Consider the following 19877-nt stretch of genomic DNA (forward strand, 5'->3'; position numbering starts at 1 on the left):
CCTATCAAATGTCTAATACTTTTTCTGAGTATGACTGATCTAAACAATATTGTATGGAAGATATCTCAGTGTATGTTCATATTAGTGTATGCAAAACAGACAGGAAATGGCTACAGACACATAAACTGTGTGTTCTAATACAAAGAATCTAATTTAAAAAGTATCTCCTTAAAAATTCTGAAGAATATGCTGACATTACTGAGATTGAATATGAATGTTCTCCATTTGGAGTATGGTATTTTAAAGGTACCTACCCTTCTTTCATCTGTTGCATAATGTGCTGAATACCACAGACTACGTCTCACTTCAGCAGTGACTGGTAAATCATTTCCAAGCAGGTCTTTTTCTCCTTCTTCCTCATTTTCATTGTTTTCTCCCTCTTGGTTATTCTGTAAAAGTGATTTAACAAAATAGGATTTTGCAAAGTTATCACATGCATTGGCAAGTATTCTAAATATAGCAGAATTTTAAAAGGATCTAGTGCTTTCCTGACATATATGGTGAATAAACTCTTCTCAGGCTTCCAAGCTTCCATGACAAACTCTGCCATCTTCATCAAGGAGGACACATCAAGGATGAACACAGTAGAGTTTGTCATTGAAACATTGGTTAAAATCGATACCAGTACCTGGCTGGACGCTCAAGGAGAGCTTATTCATCATAGCAGATATTCATTTATGAAAGAACTAGTCTGCAGTTCTTTTTGTAAATTGCAAGCAGTAAATTGAAGTTAAACTGGCCCTCAGACGAAAAGATGATTTGCAAATGGTGACCAGCCAGACGTTAAAACAATGGAGTTGTGTTAATTGGCCTGCAACAATCCAGGTAACTATGGATTTAAGTAATTTGCACCATTGTAAGTAAGTTTGGGAAAGTGTCCCAGCAAGGGTATTTGAACTTTCAGAGGTTTTTTCCAACTGTAGATATGCAATTTAAAGGAAGAATTGTCAACACAAAATAGTGAGGTAAATGATGTCATTGTAACTATTGATACCATATTGAATCACCTACTTTTGCTGTTGGTCTTAAGGGTATAAAAATGTGACAAGACCAGAAGATATAGGAACAGAATTAGGCCATTTGGCCTGTCGAGTCTGCTCCGCCATTTCATCAAGGCTGATCCAATTTTCCTCTCAGCCCCCATCTCCTGCCTTCTCCCTGTATCCCTTCATGCCCTGACCAATTAAGAATCTATCAACCTCTGCCTTAAATATACATAAAGACTTGGCCTCCACAGCTGCAAAAAAATCCACAGCTTCAGCACTCTCTGGCTAAAGAAATTCCGCCTCAACTCTGTTATAAAGGAACGCCCCTCTATTCTGAGGCTGTGTCCTCCAGTCTTAGACTCTCCCACCATGGGAAACAACCTCTCCATTGACACTCTATCAAGGTCTTTCACCATTCAATAGGTTTCAATGAGGTGACCACTCAATGTTCTGAATTCTAGTGAATACAGGCCTAGAGCCATCAGACACTCTTCATATGGCAAGCCATTAAATCCTGGAATCATTTTTGTGAACCTCCTTTGAACCCTCTCCAGCTTCAGCACATTTTTTCTAAGATAAGGGGCCCAAACCTCCTCACAATACTCCAAGTGAGGCCTCAGCAATGCTTTATAAAGGCTCAACATTACATCCTTTCTTATATATTCTATTCCTCTCAAAAGGAATGCTTACATTGCACTTGCCTTCCTCACCACAGACTCAATGATGGACTGGGCTGCAATCACTTCTTTTTGTAGGATTTTCCTTTCAAGGGCACTGGTGTTCCAAACCAGGCTATGATGCCACCAGTCAGCATACTCTCCACAGCACATCTCTAAAAGTTAGTCAAAATTGTGGATGTCATGCCACACCTTTACAAACTTCAAAGGAAGTAGGGGTGCTGTTGTGGTTTCTTTGTAATTGAACATGTGCTGGGCCCAGGACAGGTCCACTGAAATGATAACACAGAGGAATTCAATGTTGATTATCCTCTCCACCTCCATTTTGGACTGAAACTCTTCACCTGGAACAATTTTGTCTGGGTAGCCTCCAACCTGTTGGCATATGACCTCCTCTACTGCCAAGATGAGGAGCAACACCTTATATTCAGTTTGATAGCCTCAAATTTGACAGTATGAACATCGATTTTCTCAAACCTCTGGTAACTGCCCCCTCCCTGCTTCACTATTCTCCATTCCTGTTTAACTCTCTCACATTATCTCCTTATTTGCCCATTTGCCCATCATCTCCCTCTGGTGCTCCTCCCTGTTCCCTTTCTTCCATGGTCTTCTACCCTCCCCTATCAGATTCACCCTACTCTAGCCCTTTATCTCTTTCACCAATCAACTTCCCAGCTCTTTAACTTCACCCCTCTCCTAGTTTTGCCCATCACCTACCACCCTGTACCCCTTTCTCCCCTCCCCCTCATTACTCCCCCTTCTTTTTTTAACCTTCCCCCTTTCCTTCCAGTCCCCATGAAAGGTCTCGGCCCAAAACACCGACTGTTTACTCTTTTCCATAGATGCTGCTTGGCCTTCTGAGTTCCTGCAGCATTTTGTGTGTGTTGAGCTGGAACAGTTCACCAGGTTCTGAATTATTTGTATTTTTAGCCCAATGAGTCATGTAAACGCAGGGGTGAAGAGATAGGTTTTCTGGAATATAGGACAATCAAAGCCTACGGGGTCAGGAAGGAATGTGGAATGGGAGCCAACAGAATATTCCTTCCATTCTTATCTTTGAAACCAAAGATGTTAAGAATGCCAATATTTTCTAAAACTATGTGTTGCTCTACATTTCTTCACAAATAATTGTTCAGCCATGGTTCATGTGGTATAAATAGTGCAGTTGAAAGCTGAAATCATAGTTATACAAATCAAAGAAGCACTTTGGGAGGAAGAGTCATTTCAGAGATTCTTATATCATCAGACAACGTGCATCCTCAATATACCAGGTTAGATGTGGAAAGCTTTATATCCTTTAGATATAGATATTCACTTTGAATTAGATAATTTGTAGGAGAAACCATGGCTAAAGAATCCTGAGGTTTTACAGCACAGGAGCTGGCCCTTCTGCTTATGAAGCTGTGCTAAACTAATTAAGTAATTACCAATACTAATTGGTTATGGTTATGTTCAGGTTTATGACAATAGCAGGAAACCTGTGTGGGAAAGTTTTTAAAGTGGAAAGCCGTTACATTGGGGCAGTCCTACTGTCCTGGGCCAGAAGTCCGGGTCCAATGGTATGACTAGTCATCACACCTGGGGCTCTTTCTTAGTTGAAGTGAATGTTGAAGACTTCCCAACCTCCCATTTCAGCCCGTGCTCTCTAATTCAGCCAGCAACCTGGCATACCTCTTCTGCACCCTCTCCAAAGCCTCCACATCCTTCTTATAATGGGGTGATCAGAATAGAATTCAATTTTCTAAAATTATTTTTATTTTTATCAATACAGCGTGGATCAGGTTCTTCCGCCCCTTCGAGCCAAGCTGCTCCAGCAACCCCGACAACCCCAGTTGAGCCTACTCTAATCATGGGACTATTTACAATGACACATTAACCTACTTGGTACATCTTTGGACTGTGGGAAGAAACTGGAGCACCAGGAAAATCCCACACATCCAGAGTCTCCTTACAGACAGGGCCAGAACTGAACTCTGATGCCCTGAGCTGTAATAGCGTAAAGCTGACAGCTACGCTACCATGTGCCCAACATAGGCAGCCAATGTACACCAGACCTCTGATGGATATATCAAATTTCAGATATTAAGATCATGGCTCATCAATACGACATACAACACAAGAATTATTTCCATAAATTTTGAACATTGCTCACCGTTACAATAGGTTCCTGAAGCCAGAGGCGGATGAGTGTTGCCAACGTATAATACAATAATAGCAGCATTACAGGATTGACATGTTGGGGCCAAGACATGTTGGGATTAGCTATAATCTTCCACGTTGTTGTGCAGTTTGTCTGAATCACTGGTGTTACACCAAACAACCTGTGATAAAAAGGAAGACGATTACCTCATAATGATGGTAAAACTGCAATATTAATGGTGTTACAATTATATTTTCATTGAAAGCAAGAGAGTATCAAAAATTAGCAAGGGGCATGACAAAGTGAAGTAGTTGCCATGGAAAGGAGGGTTGAAGACTAGAGGAAACACAGTAAAATACAGCAACAGTGACTTGAAGACAGCCCTTTTCATGCAGTGAGCCTCACACTCTATAGTCATAGCCAGAAAGGGTGAGGCAAACAGATCCAATTCATACCTTCAAAGGGATTTGTATAGCTACTCCAGTAAGGAAGAGGTGAAAATAAGTCACCAGAAAATGGGAACTGGATGGATTGCTTGCAGCTACCCAAACGTTCAGGGAACGTAACAATTTTATGTTTTGTTGACGTATTTAAGATAATTGAGATGCATATTTTTGCAGGCATGTTGCATGCATATGGAAGTTAAGGCTGGATTGATTCTTCAGTCAGTTATCATAATCTGATTGAATACAATCCTTTTTAAATAATAATCTACTTAAAATTCCTTACGGATTTTTTTTTATTATCATTGATCAAAGCCAGAACAAAGGTATATTTTCCGTTGAATGCTGAATGAAGAATTGCAAGACACGGAGCTATCCTCCACAATATGTTGGTAATGCACAAAATGCTTCATTGTGGGACTATTCTTCAATCTTTATCTCCAGGATAGGGCAACCATAAAGGCCTCTCTTTTCTCCTCTCAATGAAGGCATCTAACACACAGGCCTAGTTTACAAGCTCATATTTGTTATGGAGCTTAATGCATGGACAGAGGGTGCAATAAATTACAAGGTTAGTCTTTCATCTCTTGATGTTTGGTTCAAACCCAAATGAATGAGATTTCCCTCCCAATGAACATTAAATATATGAACAGTAGAATAAGTTGATCATTTACTCTCTCAGTCACAGTAGATAAGGTGATAAAATTATCAAATGAGAAATGCTGCCCAGAGGAGCTTTGAAATCAATGATGTATAAAATGAAAATGGAAATGTTGCTGTAGAAAACCTCCTTCCAGATGAAGTTTAGTATAATGCCAAGAATTTTATTGTATTCATATTTAACAAATAGACTGCATTTGGCTGATTTGAGCTAAGATATACTGGTTCAACCTGGGTCCTTTGAATAATCAAACAGTGAAGTCTGGACATTCAAGTGAGCTAGCTCCATTTTCTGATATCACAAGAGTCCGCAGAGACTAGAGGCTAAAGCAGAAATCAAACTGCAGGAGGAACTCAGCGGGTCAGGAATTGAATTTAGGAGCCGAGAAGTAATGTTACAGCTATATAGGACCCTGGTCAGACCCCACTTGGAGTACTGTGCTCAGTTCTGGTCGCCTCACTACAGGAAGGATGTGGAAGCAATAGAAAGGGTGCAGAGGAGATTTACAAGGATGTTGCCTGGATTGGGGAGCATGCCTTATGAGAATAGGTTAAGTGAACTTGGCTTTTTCTCCTTAGAGTGACAGAGGATGAGAGGTGACCTGATAGAGGTGTATAAGAGGATGAGGGACATTGATTGTGTGGATATTCAGAGGCTTTTTCCCAGGGCTGAAATGGTTGCCACAAGAGGACACAGGTTTAAGGTGCTGGGGAGCAGGTACAGAGGAGATGTCAGGGGTAAGTTTTTTAATCAGAGAATGGTGAGTGCATGGAATGGGCTGCCGGCAACAGTGGTGGAGGTGAATACAAAAGGGTCTTTTGGATAGGTACATGGAGCTTAGAAAAATAGAGGACTATAGGTAAGCCTAGTAATTTCTAAGGTAGGGACATGTTCGGCACAATTGTACTATAATTTTTTTCTATGTTTCTATGTCAGTCGTGCATATGTGGAGAGAGATGGGCAGTTAAAACTTTGAGTCAAGAGCTTTCATCCAAAACAGTGTAAAGTGGTGACGGGAGTTGAGGCAAGAACTGGAAAGTAATGGGCAGATTCAAGTGAGGAGGAATGATAAGCAGATGGAGAAGCGAAGTGTAGAAATTGTCACAGAAGCTTAGAGTGATAAGTAGAGGTAACAAAGGGCTACTGAAGATGGAATTTGATAGGAAAGGAAGGTCAAGCATAGACCAAAATAAGGGAGTTCGGTGGGCAGATGGGAAGAGTAAAGGGAGAGGACCCAGTGGAAGGGAGGTGGGTGTGAGCTCAATTTTTTGTTCTTTAAAACAAAGTTACAAATTGGGCTCAATTTGCAATTTTTTCCTAATACTTGTGTCATGTGGATAAACCAACAATCTAAACTGCAGTAACTGCAACATTTACATGCTGATTTCATAAAGCATTAGTTATAAGACAGAGCAAAGATAAAGGTCCTTTAGATACCAAGCTGAGCATCAACCAGTCATTGACACTAAATCTATTCTATCAAACCCTCACCAGACCCTAACCCTCACCTACGCACTTGCTGCAATTGAGCAACATTAATCTTCAGCAGCACACAAAAAAACTGGAGGAACTCAACATGTCAAGCTGCATTTAAGAAGGGAAATAAACAGTCGATGGAAAGGGTCCCGATGTAAAAGATTGTGTGTATATTTCCCTCCATAGGTGGTTACAAACCAAGAGTTCTTCCAGCTTTTTTTGTGTGTTGCTCCAGGTTTTCAGCATCTGTATCTCCTGAACCCACAAATCCTTGTCTGCTCTAACAAAGACATGTTGTGTTTACCTTGCATAGAAGTCACCCGGTGGGACAAGCTCTTGAAACAATTGCAGTTGGTAAAGGTAGAGTCCAATGAGGTGTCCTGCACTGAATATAGCCATCAATACACACAAACAGCTGAATATCAGCGGATCAAACTGCTTCCCACAGGACCACCATGTGCATAACCCCAAAAATACAAAGAAGTATACACCTGAGGTCAGAGATGGTAGTGTTATACCTGCAGAAAAACAAATAAATCATCAGGTTCTGAATGAGAGAGACATAACAGAGAATGAGTGATGACATATTTTTAATCAATATCATCTTTCTTCTATGATTCAACATTCAGCATGTTTAAAATTGAGCAACTAAGGACAGGAAATTAATCATTTACAAACAGCACAAGGATTGAGTAGATTTTGATTATACCCATACCAACCTGTTAAACCAAGTAAAATGGTAACAACTACTTTTCCAGTGGTTGTTATGATATTGCCAATAAATTCTTTTATTAGTGATGCATATGTTGCTATCCTGCGAAGAATATTTTGCCTAGTTCCTACTTCCATTTCTTCAGCCATATTTGTGACTTCAGAATCTTCCTCATAAATTAGAGCTTCATCCAGTTCAAGCTTTTCCTCTTCCTGCAAGAAGAAAGTCATTTTAATCAACTGCATGCAGGCAGATCTATCACAGGCACCACCTTCCCCATCACTGGTAACATCTACAGGAGGTGCTGCCTTCAGGTAGGCAGCATCTGTCACCAAGGTTGGGTCATGTGTTCCTCTTTCTGCTACCATCAGGCAGGAGGTACAGGAGCCTGAAGCTGCACACCACCAGGTTCTGGAACAGCTATTTTCCTACAGCCATCAGGCTCTTGAAGTGACCTGCACAATCCTAACCTGAGTTCAGTTATGAAACACTACAGACCACCTCTTTGCATAGCAATGGATTTCTCTTTCACTGGGTCTTTGTTTTCTGCACAATTTGTTTTCCACTGTATGATACACTTTTCTGTGTGTTACCTATGATTCTGCTAAAAGATTTTCGACGAACTGTACCTCATGGTACTCATGCACATAACTACGCTTAATTTAGGATTACTTTTTCTAATTCATAGGGCTCTCATCTCGGTTTGTACAATATGGATCTGACCCATGCCAAGCATGAAGATTTATAGATGCATCTCTTGACTGCACTCACATCTGAGCCACAATGATTGCAATAATTAACCACTATATTATGTAAAATAGTCACCCATTGCTCTAATTCATGGTTGGCCTGCCTCCATTATCCTTTTTGCTGTATATGCGTGAATGCTGTAACAGTGTGTAAGCAGATTCAGATCAGCCCCCAATATTTACACTGCTCCACAGCTTGTTGATCCTCACTGTCAACATTTATACATAGAGGTGAGCCTCAGGTGAGGCACCAGATGTTAGTGATGGTCAATGTAATCATTCGCTCAGCAAGTGAAATTTAAATTTACCCTTGAATAACTGTAACATAACTGTAGTAACTGTAGTTATGAGTAACATAACTGTAGCTTCCAAAATTCAACTCCATTGACTTCTAAAGCGTGAATTGACTTCAGAAGTTCAAAAGTCATCTTTATAATGAAGATAAAGAACAGTTTGTTTCTTGCAGTGGTGACTACAAACTGACTTTGTTCCAAAATTTGGCTCAATTAAATCTATTGGAACTGAATTTCAGGGCAGAATACAGAGTCACTTCTTAGATATTTAGCAATAGAGAAGTAGTGATCAAGAGGGAGAGGAAACTCTCTCCCAAATTTTTAAGTAACAGCTTTCTAGAAACTATTAAAGTAATTTGATAAATATCAATCTATATTATACCCAAGTTGCTTTGTTTCATAAAAATAATGAAACAAAATGTTTCATAAACAGGGCTTGATAAGCTGCCACTAAAAGTTCCCTTCATCTCTTAAGGTTCCAGGCATAAGCTTCATATTTTTAAAATAAATTTCTCCAGAATTACTTCAATTCTGCAGAGTAATTTAGCTAAAGGGCAGATCACACACATGGAAAGGGCTTCAATGCCTCTCTATGGAAATAATGGCACTTTGACTAACATTTCCCTACATCTAATATTTTGTGAGAAAACAGAAATGTTACAAACAAGTAATTAAGGTCGGCTGTACTCCATACAGATCTTCTGTAAGTCCTGCTCCAATGATTATAATATATCAGAGGAAGTTAACAACCTGTTCGGGAAGTTTTAACAAGCTGATTCTGGATAGTGAGTGGTGAGTGGTGATGGGTGCTGCTGAAAATTCTTTCTTAGTACTACAAAATAAAGACATGACTTGGCAGTAGGATAGTGTACAGGAATGGACTTCATCCTTGCCTGTAGAAGTAACACATTGCACTTGATTCACCAAATTAATTTCCATTCAAGACAGAAGAATTTTATCTATAAAAGGCTTTAAAATGTTTATTTTATATTGTAGAATATTGAAGTTTGTTTGAATTTAAATTTGCAAATTTAAAAAAGTAACATTTCCTGCACATTTTTTCTGAGCCTGTATTAATTGTTTTCAGACTGTGCATTAGGGAGGGTCTCGACCTGAAATGCTGACTGTTTACTTTTTTCCATAGATGCTGGCTGGCCAGCTGAGTTCCACCAGTGTTTTGTGTGTATAAGGGCATTAGGTTTTATTTGATTGCTAAAATGCTCCCTCTATTCACCAAAAGCTCCTATTCATTCAGAACGCTTCATCTTGTCCTTGTTGCTTCTGCGAAGTTCCTCTGTAGACATGGGTCTTACACTCTCTATATTCAATATTGTCATCTTCATTTCAGATGCTTCAAGAAGAGATTATCCTACATTAGTGAGCTGTTATTGCCACTGACACCTACCACTATCTCCCCCTAGGTGAACAGTTATGTACTGGACCAACAGGTCAGAAAGCAGATTAATGTTCTGGAGACACTCAAAACAACCACATTTAAATTTTATTTCAATATCCAGAATAAATGGATGGTATCAATAACTTTGACTGCAAAGAGAAGGAAAGGAATCTGTCTTACTTACATGGTGTGGAGCCTTGGTATAACCCCAGACCCCAGCATTATGATTAACTTTCTAAGTACACACTAAAATAGATTAGTTCAAGCCAATCGGCAATGGGCACCTAATATTTCTCTTAGATTTGCTTCCATCCTGCAAGGAATAAAAGGCAACATGGCATAGCATGCTTGCTGTGTAGATCTTCCATCAGGGTGACAGGCATGTGATAAAACCTTTGCCTAATTCTTTCCTCCAAGCCTAACAGAACTACAGGGATACCTTACCCCCTCCAGTCATTGGAAGATTGCTTACTGTACTTTCTCAAGGGAGACTGGGATGGGCAATAGATGTCTGCAATATATTTCATGCAATTGGCTTTTGTCAGCACTTAAGAATAGTTTGATTTATAGATCTTACAGAAGTCATTCCCATTGGAATTGTGTACTACATCATAAGTTTAGAACAACCCATCTTCTGATTTACCATGAACAACAGTAACTGAGTGAGTGTATTTTGTTAAGCATGCAATTACATATTTTTTTTAATTCATTTTAAATGCTCAGTTATTGTTGAAAGCAACTGTATAACTGAAGCAATTCTAGGAGAACCCTGATGCTAGAATACAGGAACTTGGTTTAACATTGGAAACACTGCATAGAATGTACTGTATCTATCTTTTACAATAATGAGATCATATAAATGATGATTCCCTATGGTAGTTTAATGAAAAGCCTGATTCCCTTCTGCTGTTGACCTTTCAGTTCTGGAGAATTATTTGTAAAATTAATCGTATCTGTCTGTAAAAATCATTGATATTAACTATGAGTATAATAATCATAAACACAAGAAATTCTGCAAATGCTGGAAAGCCGGAGGAAAACATACACAATGTTGGAGGAACTTAGCTGGTCAGGCAGCAGCTATGGAAAGAAGTAAACAGTTGATGTTTCAGGCTGAGACCCTTCATCAGGACTGGTATTGCCATTGGAAATGAGTGTAGCCCTGATGGGGCGGGGGTCTCAGCCCAAAATGTCAACTGCGTTATGTGTTGCTCCTTACAATAATCATGCAGTGAAGGTATGACAGAACTGAACTATCATGGTTAATTCATTATTTATCTACTCAATTATTTTCCCTCAAGCCATCAGGCTGATAAGCACCTCCACCCTTTAAGCCACCCTACCACACCTACCTGCACATCATGTAGCACCACTTTATGTACAATCAGTCTATGTATAACAGTTAATTGCACATTGTGTTTTTTTTAATATATATATTGTTTTTTTTTGTGTTCTTTACATTTATTGTATTTTTTTTAAATGCTGCATTGGAACCAGAGTAACAATCATTTCATTCTCCTTTACTAAAGAAAGGCAACTGACAATCCTGAATCTTCAGTTCAGTTCAGTTTAATTTCAGTTTATTGTCATTTAGAAACCACAAATGCCATGCAGTTAAAAAATGAGACAATGTTCCTCCAGAATGATATCACAAAAGCACATGACAAAACAGACTATATCAGAAAATCCACATAATCCAAATCCAGAGTGTGGAGAGGCTGCTGCATATTAATATCACGCTACCATCTTAGTGCGTTCCCCGGAAAGGCGCTCCAAACTCACCAGACGAAACAAGACTACCCAGACACACCAAGTCAAGAGACCAACTCTACCACCCAACAAACCAAAAACTAAAGCTACAAGACCTACACAAAACCACATAGTTACATATAGTTATAGTTAACATTTAGTTACAGCAGTGCAGGCAATACCACAATTGATAAAAAACAGACCATGGGCACAGTAAAAATAGTCCAAAGATGTTAAAAGATTATAAGTTCAAAAGAAACCACCACACAGTTTCCACAAGTCCTCAGGGTCCCGACAGACTCGTCATCCCACACAGGCGGCACCTTCAATTAGTCTTACCTACTGATTACCTGAACACTTAGCCCTGATTCTGAAACTATTGCTCACCTATCACGTTCATCACTCCTTTGCCATATTTGTCAACTGGTCTAAAATTTAATTCCTTCACTCAGCAATTTGTGTGGATCCTATCAGTGGGTGGTAAGACAAATAGCATTGGTATAAACAGCTCGGAGAGACATATTTCAACAGTAGTTATTCATAGACATCAACTAGCATGCAAGTCCAAAAATGGTTTCATCGTGAATTACAGTAAAATGGCAGACGACTTATCTGATGCCTTTACAAAGACCCATTCAACAAAGTATCATACTCAGCCTTCTGACAAACTTAGTTCAAGGAATACTTTCTCTATCCCTGTGTTCTTAAAATAGTACCAAGACGTAAATACTTTCTCATTAAAAGCTGGTCTTGTTTTTGATATTTGTTTTAAGGAATAGCATCCAAGGTTTACCTGGCGTCAGTGAAAGTACAAATAACATTTTTTCCTTTTTATTTTATGTTGCATATGAAAACTCATTTCCATAAGTCCATAAGACATAGGATCATTCAGATCCTTCAGCCCATCGAGTCTGTTACACCATTCCACCACTGTTGATTCATTATCCCTCTCAATCCCATTCTCCTGCCTTCTCCCTGTAACCTTTGATGCCCTGACTAATCAAGAACCTATCAACCTCCACTTTAAGTAGACTCATGATTTGGCCTCCAAAGCTGCCTGTAGTGATGAATTCTATAGATTCACTACCCTCTGGCTCAAGAAATTCCTCCTCATCTCTGTTCTGAAGGAATGTCCTTCTAGTCTGTGGTGTGCCCCCTGGTCCAAGACTCACCCACTAGAGGGAACATCCTCCCTACATCCACTCTGTCCAGACCTTTCAATATTCAATAGATTTCAATGAGATTCCCCTTCATTCTTCCAAACTCCAGCGAGTACAGGCCCAGAGCCATTAAACGCTCCTCATACATTAACCATTTCATTCCCAGAATTATATTTGTGAGCCTCCTCTGGACATTCTGCAATGCCAGCACATCTTTTCTCCGATGAGGGGCCCAGAACCACTCACAATGCTCCAAGTACAGTCTATTCAATGCTTTAGAAAGCCTCAGCATTACATTTTGCTCTTATACTCCAGTCCTCTTGAACTGAATGCTGACTGTCTGGGTAGGCCAATTGTCTCTGCCTACTGCTGCCTCACTGAACTCATGTCCTCATCCCATCCCACCTACATCCACAACACTTCCCATGCTCTCAAACACCTTTGTAACTTTCTATTCACTAACCCTGACCGCCTCAGTTTGACCCCCATCAAGAAGGCCTCAAAGCTCTCCACTTCTTTCTTAACAAAAGAACAAACCAATTCCCCTCCATCACCACCACCATTCTCCATCTGACAGAACTGGTCCTCACCCTCAACAATTTTTCACTTGTTTCCTCCCAATTTCTCCCAGCTCAAGGTATAGCCATGGGCATGCACATGGGCCCCATCTAAGCCTGCCTCTTTGTTGGTTATGTAGAAAAGTCCATGTTCAAAGCCTTCTCTGGTAATGCTCCCCAACTCAGCCTCCTCTGAAATTGATGACTGCATTGGTGCTGCTTCATTCACTCATGCTGAGCTCATCTATTTCATCAACTTCAACTCTAATTTCCACGCCTCCTAAAATCCACTTGGCCCATTTCTGACACCGCCCTACTCTTTCTTGATCACTCTGTCTCCAACTCTAGGGTCAAACTGTCAACCAACATCTGCTATAAAGCTACCACTTCCCACAGCTATCCTGACTATACCTTTTTCCGCCCGATCTCCTGTAAAACCGCTATTTTCTTTTCTTAGTCCCTTCAATTCTACTGCATCTATTCTCAGGCTGTGGCTTTCCCTTTCAGGACAGAGTCCTGCACAAGGACTCCCAAGTACCTTTGCATCTCTAATTTTTGAATTTCTCCCCCATTTAGTGTTACGAAATCCCATAAATGGATAACTTACCAGCAAAGATAGAGAGGTCCGTTGAAGTCTGATGGTACTATTTTTAAAATTATTTATTGATAAAGGGCACAAAAATAAGATTAATGCAAACATACAGATAATATACGTCATCAATACTAAATCTAAAGCGCGAGTATAATAATAACCAATAAGAAATAGCTCTATCGTTGTCTAGGGGATAATGTATTGTCCGATGGAAAGATAACAGTCACTGTCAGTTTGTTCAAGCTGCAGCGTTTTTGGGTTTAAGAGCAAGGCAGTTTAAACTTGCCCAGGTCTTTTATGATGCCAATCCGTTGAGTCAGGGGACTGGGTTTCCCCGTTGTTAGCTAAAAGCCGTTTTCCATGGTTCTAGCCACCAATTCCAGCAATGGAACTGAACGCAAGGGGCCTCCTTCAGATGACTTCCTGCTGTTACGTGGTCGCTTAACGTTTCTTCTGGTGCGGCTGAGGGGCTGTTCCTACAGATCCTCTTTTATTCTGACTCGCAGGGTCATAGATGTCAATCAGGTTGGGGGTGATGCAATCTCTCCCTCAACCAGCCCACTTTGCCTGAGGGCGTTCACGTGGCAGATTCTCCAATCCACAACTTTGTCTTCCGGAGGCAATGGCCATGTCCCATAGCTTTACATCGCCGGGGAAACGAGACATTCTGCACACCTCTCTCTCATTTCCTGGGCCCCTTGACCCAACCCAACAGTGATCTTGTGATTCTCACAAAGGAGGGGGCTACAGACGTAACATTAGAAAATAGTCTATGCCCTTAGTCCTTCTACCAAAGTGCATAACCATACCCTTTCCTATACTATATTCCATTTGCCTCTTCCTTGACCATAATTTCCCCCAATCTAAGTCCTTCTGCAGATGCCCCGCTTCCTCAATGCTACCTGCCCCTCCATCTATCTTCATATCATCTGTAAACTTGGCCATAATCCATTAATTCAAATCATTCATTTAAAACATGAAAAGAAGCAGTTCTAATACAGATCCCTACAGAACACCACTAGTCACCAACAGCCAACCAGAAAAGGTCCCTTTTATTCTCACTTTATACTTCCTGCCAGTCAGCCAATCTTCTATCCATGCTAATATATTTCCTGTAAATACTATGGGCTCTTATGTTGTTAAGCAACCTCGTGTGCAGTACCTTGTCAAAGGCCTTCTGAAAATCCAAGTAAAGAATATTCTTTGCCTACCCTGCCTGATATTTTCTCAACGAATTCCAACATATTTATTAGAGAAGATATCTCCTCAAGGAAACCATGCAGATGATCTTCCCAAACACTAGTCAGACTAACTGGTCTCTAATTTCCTTTCTTCTGCCTACCTCCCTTCTTAAAGAGTGGAGTGATATTTGCAAATTTCCAGTTCACTGGACCCATTCTGGAATCTTGTGATTCTTGAAAGATCATGACTAATGCCTTCACAATCTCTTCAGCTACCTCTTCAAACACTTGGGTGTAGTCCATCTGGTCCAAGTGATTTATCTACCTTCAGACCTTTCAGCTTCCCAAGTACCTTTCCCCAAGTAAAGGCAACAACACTCCCATCTGAATTTCTGGTGTACTGCTAGTGGCTTCCATAGTGAAGGCTGCTGCGAAATACTTATTAAGTTCTTTTGCCATTTCTTTGCCCCCATTACTACTCCTCCAGCATCATTTTCCAGTGGTTTGACAGTCACTCTCTATGTATTTGAAAAAAAACTTTGGTGTCCTCTTTTCTACTTTTGCCTACCTTCCCTTCATATTTCATCTTCTTTTCTCCTTATGGCTTTTTGTTTTGGTTGCTTTCTATTGGTTTTTACAAAGCTTCCCAATCCTCCAACTTCTCACTAATGTTTGCAATATTGTAACTATATCTAAATGCAATGCCAAAAATACTCGATTCCAATCCACATCCTGGGTGGAATTCTCTAGCACAAAACATTAATCAAGAGTTTTCATCCATAGTGTTGTGATGACACTAAGTTACAGGAGTGATGCACAGGGAATGGGAATAGGGGGATCTCTATTGACATTGCTGTTGAGGAGGGGGACAAACAAGAATTGCTCTTAGCATTGTAATTGGTTTATTATTTTTAGATATACCAAGACAGAGTGAACAGCTTACCTCGCATATTGTTTATTACTACTAAATCATTACATTGTGCATTGAGCTAGAATAAAGCAAAACAATAGCAACTTTGCAAAAGTAATAATGTGCAGAATAAAGTGTAAAAGTACCAAAAGAGTGAAGTGCAGGTAAAAGATAAAATTAAAGATCTTTACAAGGTAAATGGTAAAGCCTAGAATCCATCTTATCATACACGAGGTCCACTCAAGAGTCTGATAACTGGGATTAAAGCTGACCTTGAGCCTGGTGCTGTGTGCTTTCAGGCTTCTGTAACTTCTACCCAACAGGAAAGGGCAGAAGAGAAAATGTCTGGGGTGGGCTGGGTTTTTATTGTGCTGGCTGCTCTTCTGAGGCAGTGAGAAGTATAGATAGAGTTCATAGAGGGGAGGCTAATTCCTGTGAGGAGCTGAGCTGTATACACACCTGCCTTTTCTTCTTGTCACTTGTAGAACAGTTGCCAAACCAACCTGTTAAGCATCCAGACAAAATCATTGATGCATTGATAAAAACTGACAGGAGTCGACTGCCCATGCTAAATTTCTTTCACCGCCTGCGGATGTAGAGGCATTAGTGAGTACCTTGGCTGTGACGTCAATGTGGTTGGACTCGTACATGCTATCGAAAGGTGATGATGATCTGTATCTCGGACCCTGTGGGAGGCTAGTGCACAAATTGCTGGAACCCTAGCAGAGATATATAAAACATCTTTAGCCACAGATGAGGTGCTGAAGGATGGGAGGATAGGATTGGTTAAGAAAGGCTCTAAGAATAAATTAGGAACTTATAAGCCAGGGAGTCTGACATCAGTAAGGGAAAGTTATTGAAAAGTATTCTAAAAGACTGGATATTTAAACATTTGGATAGATAGGGACTGATTAGGGATGATCAACATGGCTTTGTGCATGATAAGTCATGTCAAACCAATCTTATGGTGTTTCTTGAGGAAGTTAACAGGAAACTTGATGAAGGCAAAGTGGTGGATGTTGTCTACATGGACTTGACAAGATCCAACATGGGAGGTTGGGAAAGAAAGTTCAGCCATTTAGCATTCAAGGTGAGTAGTAAACTGGATTAGACATTGTCTTTGTGAACAAAGCCAGAGAGTGGTAGCAGGTGGTTGCCTCTCTGACAGGAGGCCTGAGACTACTGATATGCCACAGTGATCTGTGCTGGCTGGGTCTGTTGTTGTTTGTTATCTCTATCAGTGATCTGGATGATTATGTGGTTAGCTGGATCAGCAAAGTTGTGGATTTGGGGTGCAGTGGACAGTGATGCCACTGGATTAGGTTTAGTAGTTGCATTGCTTAAGGAATTTATTGACTAAACTAGTGAGTGAATGAGTTTGGAATGTGTAAGTGCCCAAGGGGGATGCGCAGAGGCAGCTCCTATCACTGCATTTCAGCAGCACTTGAATGAGCCTTACTATTGAAGACTTTGGGGCCATTGCTGGAAAAAAGCCTGCTATATAATTCTTTGACAATGACTAAATATTATACAGTTACTTTATTTTAATTTAAGATTATTTATTCTTGGAACAGACCTCAGGTCTGGACTTAGATTAACATGAGAAGGTAATAGAACATGGCATGCTACAACAAATATAGATCCTTTGGCTCGTGATGCTGTGCCAAATTTTTAACCTACTCTGTGAAATATATCTTTTCTCCCCGCATAACTCTGTTTTACTTTCATCTTTAGATGCGCTTAAGAATCTCTTAAATCTCCCTAGTGTATCCCCTCCCTCTACCACCACCTCTGGGAGTGGTTTCCATGTATAACACTCGCTGTGTTAAAAAGTGTACATCTGGCATTAACCCCCCCCCCCCAACTCTTTCTTCCAATCTCCTTAAAATTATGCCTTCTCATATGAGCCATTTCTGCCTGGGCAATAAGGAGCTGGCTCTCCACTCTGTACATGCCTCCAGCATAGCACCTCTTCTTCTTTGCTCCAAACAGAAAAGCCCGAGTTCATTCAACCTCTCCTCATGATTCTGCTCTCTAATCCACACCACCTCTTGGCAAATCTCCTTTGCATCCTCTCCAAAGCATCTGCATCTTTCCTACTGTATAATAAGGCAACCAGAGCTGAACATAGTTCTCCAAGTGTGGTCTAACTAGTGTTTTATAAAGCTGCAATATTACCTTATGGCACTTGAACTCAGGCCATCAAATCATACAATTTCTTTACACCTCCCCATTAATTTGAGCAACAAATATGATGGGTGTATGGACATGGACCTCAACATCTCACTGTTCATCCGCAATGCTAAGAATCCTATCATCAACCATGTGCTCTGCCATCAAGTTCAATCTTCCAAAATGTATCACATCATACTGTTCCAGATTGAACTCCATCTGCCACTTCAGTCCAGCTGTGGATCCTACCAATAACCCACGCTAATCCATGACAAACTTTAACACTATCCACAATACCACCAAGTTTGTATCATCTGCAAACTTACTAACACACCTTTCCACTTCCCCATCAAAGTCATTTACTGTATCAAATTCACGAAGAGCAGGGATCCCCGCACAGATGCCCAAGGATCTGTGGGCAGTGAAAGAATGTTTCTGGCTGCATTCTGAATAGAAGAACATAGGGAATAGGAATAAGTTTATCAGCCTCTCAAACCTGCTTCACTATTCAATTCCCTTAATGAAAAAGGTATCTGAAGGAGTTGAGGAAAATGGAACTAACTGGACTGGTCATTCACCTGCATTCCCATGCAGAAAGCCTTAACCTACTTCACCTTTCCTTATAACTCAGATCCTCATGTCCCGGCAACATCTTAGTACATTTTCCCTGCTCTTTTTATTACTCTATTGTAGTAATGCATTGATTCTGGAATAAATTAAATCCATGAAAATTTCTCCAAGTACTTTCAGATAATTGAACCAAGTATCTAAAAGCTACACTGACCATAGAGGAACTCTGCATTGTGGCTTACTTAAAGACTGCAACATAGCCAAAGTCACAAAATCATTCAATTCCCTTTCCATTTTTCCTTACAGTATTGAAGCAGCCATCACCACTCTGATTGTCCACATGGATACATTTACTCCCTTCAAGACTATAAAGAGCCAAGTCGAGTTTCTATTGAGTCTACAATTTTCTGAGATAAAAGACATAGGGCTTCAAGTCTTTTGGTATAAGTGAGATCCTTTGACGTGGTGATCAGTCCCGGTGGCTGCTAGCCGAGCTTCTCCAGGGGTTTCCAAATCAGCCAGTAAGTGGAGTAGGCATGAAAATGCTTAACTGCACACAGTATATTAAATTAAGCTGAACTATCATCCTAAAAAAGAGACAAAGAAAGGAAAACAGGGAGGGTTGGAACAACATATAAGTATTCATCCTTGTTTTCTAAGCCACACTGGCTTTGACCAAGGTTCTGCACCAAAACTTACAAATTTTACCCTCCACCTAGAAAAAAAATGAAAAATGAATAAAAATGAAATATCATTTACTGCTTGATTTCCTTGGGAGTAAGTATTAACTGCTGACTTTGTAGGCTTGTTCCTCCATAGTATGTGTGCTAATCAAATCCACTGGATGGCAGAAGAGTCAAACCAATTCAATAGAGAATCCCTTGTGTTTACTAGACATCACTTTCTTCCTGGGAGAGCTAAGACAGTTACCATCAGTGATTCATTACTTATCAGTGTGATGGATGTTTATATATAAATGCACTCTGTTGAAGATCCTCATATTACATTTTGCTTCAGCACATTTCAGCATGTAGCTTTGCCAGCACATCATCAGGTGTGTGTGGTTCTGAGCTCATGCTACAGAAGGATTACATGTTAAGAACACATAAAACAGCTGACTGTCAGGACTTGGTGCAATTTGGTCAGCACCCTCTTCAGTATAGGTTCATATTTTTCAAATAAAAGTTAGCTTCTCAACTAGAAACTGCTCCAGCCAATGATCTGAGTGACAGTGGAGCAGGTCAATGGCAGGAGCTTCAAAATGTGTAGCACATAAGGCAGCTAGTAGCCCCATTCTCTGTCAGTTGAAATGCCTTTGTAAGTAGACACAAATCTAGGTTGGACAATGGCCGAAGATCTCAAAGAGGAAGCAGTAATATTGGAATGGAACTGAAACATTTTCCACAGATGAAAGATGACAAATCCTGATGTGTCTCAAATCATGGAATTCAGT

The 19877-nt window shown here is 40.3% G+C and overlaps 1 protein-coding gene across 1 annotated transcript in view; it reads right to left on the reverse strand.

The window, feature by feature from the left end:
• LOC132397577 (piezo-type mechanosensitive ion channel component 2-like) overlaps positions 1-19877 on the reverse strand; it is a 566872-nt gene that overhangs the window by 154768 nt on the left and 392227 nt on the right. The window contains exons 6-9 of the mRNA XM_059976392.1: positions 7103-7307; positions 6688-6901; positions 3816-3984; positions 255-389 (exon numbers count right to left, since the gene is read on the reverse strand). Coding sequence (XP_059832375.1) covers positions 255-389; positions 3816-3984; positions 6688-6901; positions 7103-7307 — 723 coding nt within the window. The remainder of the gene's footprint in view (positions 1-254; positions 390-3815; positions 3985-6687; positions 6902-7102; positions 7308-19877) is intronic.

This window comes from Hypanus sabinus, chromosome 1 (genome assembly GCF_030144855.1).
Source record: "Hypanus sabinus isolate sHypSab1 chromosome 1, sHypSab1.hap1, whole genome shotgun sequence".
Classification (NCBI taxonomy): Eukaryota; Metazoa; Chordata; class Chondrichthyes; order Myliobatiformes; family Dasyatidae; genus Hypanus; species Hypanus sabinus.